Source organism: Castanea sativa, chromosome 9, assembly GCF_040712315.1.
Source record: "Castanea sativa cultivar Marrone di Chiusa Pesio chromosome 9, ASM4071231v1".
Taxonomy (NCBI): Eukaryota; Viridiplantae; Streptophyta; class Magnoliopsida; order Fagales; family Fagaceae; genus Castanea; species Castanea sativa.
Window position 1 is genome coordinate 44,080,284 of NC_134021.1, and position 10,787 is coordinate 44,091,070.

Sequence of the window (10,787 nt, forward strand, 5' to 3'; positions counted from 1 at the left end):
AACAGTCCTCCTTCAAAATGGCATGATGAGATTTTCAACATGTATTCATGATTAGAAGAAGCATTGTAAATCATAAATTGAAGTGGAAATTAAAATGGAGGTGAAGAGGGATTTTGGTTTAGTAGAATTAACAAATTAAAGGCTGAGAAATTTTGCATGTAGCTTCCAATATTGTTGTATAACTTAGTTTATTTATCAATTTAAGTAAATTTCAATGTACATGCAATTGCTTTTATAGTTTCCGGTAGCTTATTTGTTAAATATGATATAAACTATATAACTTTTAGTATCTTTTATGCTAAATATATAACAAAAGGCTAAAATATAACTTATTTTATAAAAAATAAATAAATAATAAAACAGAAACAAAAAGACAAAAAAAAGTTTTGGGGATTTTTGAGTATTGATGATAATCTTCATGTGTTTTTGGATTCGTGAATTTTTATAATTTTTTTTTTCGCATGCAAATTCTTTTTGTTTAGTGTTGACAATTTTATTAGTGCATGCGTGCATCAAAGCATCTATTGATAGTTTTGTTGTGTGCATTTTTTCGAAGGTAGATATCAAATAGGAATCCACGTTTAGCAATTACGTAAAGAAAATCCTAATCCAAAAGGTAAACTAAATTCTACATCATACTGTGATTAAAACACTATATGTATTTAATTGTACTAGCTTATAATCCCAACTATATGTATGGATGCATTTAAAAATAAAACAATTTCAAAAATACACAAAATGCTCTTAAAACACTTTTTAGGTAGTGCTCCAACACACCCTTTTATCTAATCATATAAGAGAATCTATTACTATGTATCAATTTCAATTGCCTCTACTTTAGTAAGACTTCTAATTTCATGAAGACATCACCTGAGGTGCCAAAGACTCAAAAGCTAGAAGCTCTTAGGAGAAACTACTATTAAGATTTTTTTTTATAAAAAAACTGGAGCTATATTTGGTGTATACCAGTGATGATTTCATACTAAATAAATTGATAGATACTTTTTTAGTTTAACTTTTACACAATAGTTTTTAAAATACTTAGGGACCAAATGATTTTGTCTTCAATGGCCGGCGATAGTAGCTGGTCAAAATTTTGATCAACAACTTATTGCGTACTAAACTACTAATTATGTTAAAGCCTTGTCAGTTTCTCTCCAAGGAATAAATGATGTAACATTGTGTTATTGATGGGGTGTTTGGTAGATTAGTTCTAACACATTTCCACACGTTTTAAACAACATTACACATATTTTCATACACTTTTTCACCCACACATATATCAAAAACACCCAAACAACATAACTCAAACTCCTCTCTTAAACACCTCCTAAAATTCTTTAATTTTCATCATATGTTTAGACTTTAGAGAGTGGGACCAGTGGGTGATGTGGCGGCTAACTGAAACCGGTAAATTTTACTGAATTAAATAAGATAGTGATGTGAATTCATAAACTAATGGTTCTTTTCCGGTCACTAACTTTCAAATGAAACATCAACCTAATTTCAGAGAGAGAGAGAGAGAGAGAGAGAGAGAGAGAGAGAGAGAGAGAGAGAGAGAGAGAGAGAGAGAGAGAGAGAGGAGGAGGAGGAAACATCCAATATTTGAGGTTTGAATCGTTTGAATGCTAAAGTGACTAAAAATGTTAATTATTGTTTCGGCTGAGTTTCATTTGCACATGTGTGCAACTATATATTTGTGGGTGTATAATATAAAAATGTGTAAAATTTTCACTGTTTTGTCTAAAAATAATTAACATCAGTCAGTGTATAATTGTGCAAATTTACAAATTTGCTATAATAACCGTGTAAATTTATATTGACATGCACTATTCATTTTCCATTTAGTTTTTTATTTTTTTTTTTTTATGTATTCTAAGGATGAAGGAAGAAAGTGAATGATAGTTGTTATATATGAAGAAAAAAAAAACAATTAACAATAAAAATTAATAGTTTAATGAAATATAGTGTAAAATAGATAATCTAATGTGAAGTCAGAGGTGTTTTAAAAAGTGAATATATAAAATAAATAAATAAGTAAAAGTAGGTTCTTATTTTAAAATATACATAAATTTTTGCACAAGCTAATGCAAATGCTCTAAAAGAAATGTAAAACTAATTATGTAACAGGAACTTGGGGAAAAAAAAGGAATGAATGAGAGGCCAATCAATGATCTGTAAATCTAAAATAATGTGAGCCCTATCCCGTAAGTGGTTGTAATTATTTTTAAGATTTTGATTTTGTGAATCGAGTATGGTTTTAAACCCAATATGTACCTCAATCTGCACTTTATTTGATAACGGAGGATATTATGCTATTTGAGGTGAAGCACTTACCCTCCATTTTAAATGTTAATAGGAAAAATAATCCTTTAAATCTTCTATATATTTATTTTTTTTGAATTAGGATGGTGAATTAAATAGCTTTTTTACTTAAAAAGAAAATCAATTTTGTTTCCAAATATTAATTGCAAAGTAGAAAATTTGATTTTCGGCACTTCTATTTTCAATACCCTCAACACCTTAAGTAGATCAGATTGGCGACTATAATTGGTGTGTTGTGGAACTATAGATAGAGAAAACGAATTGAAAATGTTTTCATTAAAGAAAAAAAATTAATTCTAAATCAATTTAAAGTTATCTTTCTCCAACCTATCACGGGGTAACTAAAAAGTCCATTCACATGTAGATCTATAATATATGTTCACTCCTCCGTGATGTTAGCATCAGAATTACTCAGCACCCATAAATAGTACGTAGTAATATCCCCACATGGTCTCTCTACTAAATAAGAAATTACGTAATTGATAATTTATGATAAATATAATTTTTTTGTCTCACTTTTCGTGTTCTACTTTAGGAAGAATAAAGTAAAAAATAAGAAACAACTTGGCAAGAAAACTAATGGTTTGTTATTATCCTGTATTGCTTATTGGACACGCCGAATGGGCAAGTCCATAGAGGTGTCTAGATGTATAATTCTTATCACCTTCGTTGTAGCCGTGCACTTCCATTATGGTGTAAATCTACCCACACAATATCGACCAAGTATCAAGAAGATAATAGCCTATTTCCTTCTAAACAGATTAAAATTAATGTGCAATCTTAGTCCTATCATTTGGTTCAAATACACTAGCTTTTGATCTGGCCACAAACTACTAAAAAAAAATGAAAGAATAGAGAAAGGATTTATTAGCACAAAAATTTCAATACCACATAAAATTCCATAAATTTTACTATAACTGTTCGTGTGGCAGACTATAAGTAGTGAAGAAAAAATGGTTAATTTATGTGAAAGTGATATCCATTACATAAGTTGTAAAGTTTTATGTGATATTAGAATTATTCTTCCTAGCCTCGTAGATATACTATATATTTTTTTTGTAAAAGTTAATTGATTTTTTAGTAAAAAATTTGACATTTCATGGTAATATATGGCTCAAATAATGATACTATTTTATTGATCAAAAGAGGAAGATTTAATTGATTGATACAGTATATTAAAGTCCTTGAAAAAGTTTCCATTAATTTTCATTCATACCTTGTTATCTTCATAAAAATGATAAAGTTAGTAATCTTAGTGGAACACTATAGAAATAACTTGAACATATAGGGCGCGAAGCTGCTGAGTTTATTAGTGGACATATCATGGAAGTAAGTGTTTATATTTATTTTAGTATATATTGAATTTTCTTTTATTTCATTCTATTAATATATATCTTATTTTGCTTTTAGTTTTCTATCAATTAGAAAGACTGAGTTACTAATTATGCAGACACTTTAATTTGAGCAATAATTATGTTTGCTATTTGACTGTAGACTTTGATTTAGCTCCCATGGATCGTACATGCAAAGCAAAGTTGCTGTTCCAGCATGGCCACCTTTGTACAACAATATATATGAACATGCTTAAATAACAAATAACCTGAATTTAGGAGTCTATACCAATTTTTTGGTAACTTTACCCACAAATTATCATTAAAAATATAATTTTTAAATATATATATATATATATATATATATATCCATTTTATGATTTAGATTAAATAATTATAGATTAAAAATATTTAAATTTTTAAATAATGTAATATACTATATATGTAGTTTTAAATTAAAGAAATAAACTTTTAATGTTAAAATGGAGAGCAGCCTTAATTACCAAGTAATTTCAAATTCTATTACTAGGAAGGTAATAACTTGAAATTTAAGTACTTATCGACAAAGAAATTAGCTTGAACTATACGTTCCCGCTACCTCATAAAAAATAAAAAAAAAAATACAGGCAAGCAAAGATCATATTTGCAACTGAAATTTCCGTCCACTTGGGCTAAGCATTGCACCTATAACTTTGCCATTACCTTAATTGCCACCTTGCATTGTATTATGTTACTATGTTTCCGCCACAAACTTTGACTGTGTTGCAACTTGACACTCTTGTTCTATAGCCAGAAACTCACACCATATATACATCCCTCATCCCTGGGAATTTGATTTCAATTTGCATATGACACCTTCAGAGTTTGTTTCAAAATAATTTCCAACATGATTCTTGAGTATTGAGATGAAGTTTCTCATGTGTATCTCTCAATCCTCCACATCCTCTTGCACTGTCCGCGTTTTCGTTTCTAGCTCCCCTTATCTCCCTTATTATAAATATGTGATGTTAACACCATCTATGGCATCTATCTCAAACCCTCTCTACTACAGAAAATGGTTAAACGTCAAAATATGGTTCCCAAAGTCACAGTGTTTCTGGTGCTTTCTCTCTTGTGCATGCCTTCAATGGAGGCTAGGACAATCCCATACGGACAAGACAAGTTGTTTCGAGAAGTAAAGCAAGGTGAAGCTCCTCCACATTTGCCCAATATTCCGGCAGTAACTGGCGATATTTCTTCTCCAATGATCACTCAAAAGGCCTTATTTGTCACTATCGATGATCACATTGGTGCCTCTCCGTTGCAACGCCGACTGCTCAGGGCTCCTCCCGTTTCATCTACAGCTGATCCGCCCACCTATGTTCCTCCTTCAAATAATCAGCATGCATCTCCTTCGCTAGGTTCAAAGCAGAAAAGTACTCAGTCTTCCTCTATGACTATGCCGAAGGGGACCACTTCCATCCCTTAGTTTGAGCAAAGTTCTCAAATTAAGTGCGCGGGGTTCGCAAGCTTAGGGTTTTTTTTTTTTTTTTTGTAGTAATTTTTCCCTTTAATTTTTTTAATTATTTTTTTTACTGTATAATTAGGTAGGTAGGTGATCAAAGCTCTTCGATCATCTAATTATTCTTTCACATGTATGTAACCCCCACCCCAACTTAGTTATATATACCACATTCCTAATCATTTGTTTGTAAAAATTAATATTTTCTCAATGATAGTTCTTCCCTTTAAATACTCTTGACTTTGTCGGCGTATTAATACGAAACTAATACTCTGTTTGTTTCAATGTTAAAGCTTCTTGAAAATAAATCACTTTTCGCAAAGCATTTATAAAAAAATATCTCATTTCTTATACTTGGTAGAGACCTCAAAAATATGTTCAAAACACTTTAATTAGATAGATTTTTTTATTGAAAAATGTTAGTAGCAAATAATCTCTTAAAAATAAGTCATGTTTTCAATAGAATTGTTCATTGACTAAAAATAGATTTCTTTTGACCTATTTTTTCTGATATTACTAAATACGGAAAAACATAGAAAAATATTTTCAAATTAAGTTTTTTAATGAAACAAATGGAGCTTAAATACTAATCTACAAAATGATTGCGTATTACTTAAATGCTCATCAACACGACTCAGCCTTGTATAATTGTGGAATACAACTTGTTTGTTGTTGTTTTGCTTCTTTCAATTCTGGCAGAGTATTACAACCAGCCATTAAACATGAAAGTTAATTAAAATCATATCCAATATGTATATAACTAACCTTAATTAACCTTCTCTTCTCTCTCTCTCTCTCTATCTCTTTATTGTTTATAATTTCATTAGAAGAAGCATTGTAAATCATAAATTGAAGTGGAAATTAAAATGGAGCTCAAAAGGGATTTTGGTTTAGTAGGGTTAACAAATTAAAGGCTGAGAAATTTCGAATGTAGCTTCCGATATTGTTGTATAACTTAGTTTATTGGCGAAACTACACTATTGGTCCCTAAAGTTTACTCTGTGTGGGTAATTGGTTCCTCAAGTTTGAAGCGAGAACAATTAGTCCCTTAAGTTTTAAAACAGAGTTGTATTGGTCCTTTTACTAACTACTGTTAAATGTATTACTTATGTGGCTAACGAAACAATGACTTGGAATTTTTTTAATGATGTGACATGTTTTTAATTAAAACAATTACAAACTAAATTTACATGTGGGAAAAAATATTCACGGTTAAATTAAAAATATTACTTTCTATATGTTGCAAGAACTTAGAACCCACAACAAGAGAGAAGGTGAGAGAGGGAAGAAGCTAAACCCAGCCCCTGCCTGAAATCCCATGCCCTTGTCGCTATTGGCAATAGCCCAAGCCGTAGCTGCCACCAGCGACAGCACAGCCGTACCCATGTTGATTGTAGCCCATGAATCTCTTGTTTGTGGAAACTCTAGTATGATCATGGTAACGGCGAAAACTTTACCATCAATAGAACTAAATTTTCTTTTTTTTCCATATTTTCTTAGCGACCAAATCGAACATAAAGGCAAGTCCAAAAAACAAATCTGATAATGAATATACAAAAACCCATTACCTTTTAGGCCAGAGAGTACCCAAGACGATTAGCAAGCAAGCTAGCTCCAACCCAACAGAGAAAACATAGCAAAGTAGCCAAAGACCTAGCTTTTTTATCAAAAGCCACATAGAAGAGGCCATAGATGAAAGCCAACAAGAACCCAAAATTCAAAGCCGGTAACCCAGATGGGAAAAGCCCAATCTGAAAGGAAGGAGTGTAGAGAGCTGGGGTGAAGTACAAAGAGACAAGGGAAGTGAAGAAGATTGGCCAAACAAAAAGCATGTGTTTCACAATATTGATTGGGTTGCTATGGTATGCCCCATAGAAAGCAAAGTGCCTCTCAAGATCAAACAATCTGGTTCTACCCATGATATCTTATGTTTTTCTTTTCTCGGAAAAGAGGTTGGTTTTGGTTTTGGTTTTGATGAGAAATGAATATGGGGGAAAATATTTTCTGGGAAAGTTCGTGAGAAAAGAAAGATGGGCTACGATCTTTAATTTATTCGTGAATATTTTTTCCCATAAATTTAGTTTGTAATTTTTTTAATTAAAAACATGTCATATCATTAAAAAAAATTGCCAAGTCATTGTTCCGTTAGTCATATAAGTAACACCGTTAACAGCAGTTAGTAAAAGGACTAATACAACTCAGTTTTAAAACTTAAGAGACTAATTGTGCTCGCTTCAAACTTGAGGGACCAATTGCGCACATAGGATAAATTTCAAGGACCAATAGTTTAGTTTCGCCTAGTTTATTTATCAATTTAAATAAATTTCAATGTACATGCAATTGCTTTTATGTTGAATTTAGTTCCATCTCAGTATCCTATAGTTTCCGGTAGCTTATTTATTAAATATGATATAAAATATATAACTTTTAGTATCTTTTATGCTAAATATATAACAAAAAAAAATATAAATAAAAAATAAAACAAAAACAAAAAGCAAAAAAAAAAAAAAAATTTGGGGATTTTTGAGTATTGATGATCATCTTCAAGTTTTTTGGATTCATGAATTTTTATAATATTTTTTTTTCGCATGAGAATTCTTTATGTTTAGTGTTGACAATTTTATTAGTGCATGTGTGCATTCCAAAGCATCTATTGATAGTTTTGTTCTGTGCATTTTTCGAAGGTAGATATCGAATAGGAATCCACGTTTAGCAATTATGTAAAGAAAATCTTAACCCAAAAGGTAAAATAAACTCTAAATCATACTGTGATTAAAACACTATATGTATTTAATTGTACTAGCTTGTAATCCCAACTATATGTATGGATGCATTTAAAAATAAAACAATTTCAAAAATACTCAAAATGCTCTTAAAACACTTTTTAGGTAGTTCTCCAACACACCCTTTTATATAATCATATAAGAGAATCTATCACTATGTATCAATTTTAATTACCTCTAGTTTAGTAAGACTTCTAATTTCATGAAGACATCATTTGAGATGCCAAACACTCAAAAGCTAGAAGCTCTTAGGAGAAACTACTATTAATTTTTTTTTTTTTTTAACTGGAGCTATATTTGGTGTATTATATTAGAAATACCAATTGTGATTTCACACTAAATAAATTGATAAATACTTTTTTAGTTTAACTTTTATGCAATAGTTTTAAAAATACTTAGGGACCAAATGATTTTGTCTTCAATGGTCGGCGATAGTAGCTAGTCAAAATTTTGATCAACAACTTATTACGACTTACCTAGGAGGTAACACATTTAATAAATTCTTATACCACCATCCTACCTCACAAAACATACAAAAATAAATTTAGACAAAAAAATTGTTGATATCTAAAAAATTTTGAACAACGGATCCCAAAGCAATAATTGAGAGTGTGTGTTATTATTGTGAGTAGTTTTAAGACTATAAATTATTTCACAATTTTTTTGCCACAACTTTAACATAGCAGATTGTGAGTGATTAAATATTATTTACACATGGACCCACCATTTTTTCTTCACGAATCACACTCTGTCCCGTTTGTGGCAAGAAATTGTAAAAAATTATGTGGCCCTAGACTTTTCTTATTATTGTAGTCATCTTGGCTTTCCGAAAGCAATGGTTGGTGACACACCAACTATATACCCAGCACTTACTCAACCCAATAGACCCAGGACAGCTTGACGTACTACTCCATACACACTGCCAAATCAACCAATAACCCATGCTTAGAAGGCCAATGACTACTGCCATATCAAGCTTTAGAGAGAGAGGGCCTATGTTCTAGCATGAAGAAAGAAAGGGATTATATATAAAAAAGAAAAAAAGAAAGATTAAAATGATTTATTGAGCTATAGTAGCCTCGCTTCATATAACTAGCCATTGTTCAAATTAGTTTGGTTTTGTGTTTTGTTGATCGAGGCTAATGTGTTGGTACTTTAAGAGAAATTAAATTGGTAAGTTTTGGCTAAACAAGCTCTTTGTTGAGCATACTGCATGTTATCTTTGGCAACTTGGGAAAAACGAGTGAATGAGAAACTTGGGTGATAAAAGCATAAGCATTGCTCATTTTTTTAAAATTTATTTTTGCGTACTAGTCATGTTAAAGCTTTGTCAGTTTCTATCCAAGGAATAAATGATGTAACACTATGTTATTGAAATTCTTTCATTTTCATTGTATGTTTAGAGAGTGGGACCAGTGGGTGATGCGGCGGCTAACTGAAGCTGGTAACTTTTACTGAATTAAATAAGGTTCCTGTTAACGGATGCTACACAGCACCTGTTAATCTGGTATAAAATACAATAACATAATCATTTTTTATGGATATTAAGAAAAAGCCGTTGTACGGGTCTGATCGGCAAGTTAGAGGCCCAAGGTTGTGATAACACGTATGAGAGGCTCTCACCGATCACGTTTAAAGACATTTATGGGGTGACTGGCAAGCACAAAGACGCGCCCCTTCCGGCAAATACGCCATCCAAGCAAGTTGAGCTTGGAATGCACGATATTACTTAGGGGATGCCCTGCCGAGCGTAGAGTCTAGTGGCGAAGTAGGTTCTGAGGCCACCGCCGATTCTGAGGCTACCGCCACCTTCTCCCACCCATCACCAAATATCCATTTAAATGAGATGGTATTGGACCTCCACTCCGTTGCCTGGGTAGTGTCCCTGCCGAGCGTCAGGTTCAGTGGTGGAACTAGTTCCAATGCCACTGCCTGCCACTCATAATTGAGACTCCATTTAGGAGACACGATATTGGACCTCTCCTTCCACTCACCAGGAGAATGATTGTGACCATCCCACTAACTTTGGTTATAAATAGGCAGGGAAGCTCCAGTGAAAGGGGTTGGACAATTGGAAGAGGGGAGATTGGAGTAAAAGATCATCCTAGGAGAAGAGGGAGAGCGATTGGGATAACAAGGGAAGCAAGGGGTGCCGTGTATGCCGAGCATAGAATCACCCGTGGTAGGAAATCCAAAAGCCCACCGTACAAATATATTGTGAGCCTAAATACCCCTCAGGCCCAACAGACGTATCCGGGCATGCACAATTGGCGCCGTTTGTGGAAATCTCCTACGTAGTTGTGGTGTTATCTAGGCATGCATGGGAGAATGTCTGGAAGTAGATAAGGGAGCCATGCAAAGAGTGACACTAGAGGGTTGTCACGGGGTTCTACTTGGCAAGAGAGGAGGTAAAAGAGGCAAGAAGACCGAAGAGAAGAGGAGGCAAAGGAATTTGGGCCCGGAGAAGGGTCGTACTAACCCCTCTAGACAATGTCTGATGCCTCGAGCCGCAATTGTCCCTACAGAAGAGATTGAGAGCCTAAGCATAGGGACCAAGAGCTCGAGCGCCTGCGTAGGGCAGTAAGGGATTTGGAATTGCAAGCGCGAGGAAGACGCAGGGGGAGGGACTATGGAGAGCGCAGGGAAAGGTTGACAAGTGTGGGGAATTAACGCATGAAAGGGTTAAATCAATCAGGATCTCATCGACACTGGAACCGTTCATGAGAGTATGCAGACCATGAATTGACTTCTCTAGATGAAGGAAGGCCTCGAAATGCATCAATGGATGCAATGAGCCGAACACTGTGCTAAGCTGCTCGATTTGCATTCTCGAGAAACATTGAGAAC

General features: G+C 33.2%; 1 protein-coding gene across 1 annotated transcript; it reads right to left on the bottom strand.

Moving 5' to 3' along the window:
* Nucleotides 1-6,728: 6,728 nt before the first annotated feature.
* LOC142609277 (2-hydroxy-palmitic acid dioxygenase mpo1-like) lies at nt 6,729-7,076 on the bottom strand. The gene has a single exon (XM_075780855.1). The coding sequence runs from the start codon at nt 7,074-7,076 to the stop codon at nt 6,729-6,731; it is 348 nt and encodes a 115-aa protein (XP_075636970.1).
* Nucleotides 7,077-10,787: the final 3,711 nt, after the last annotated feature.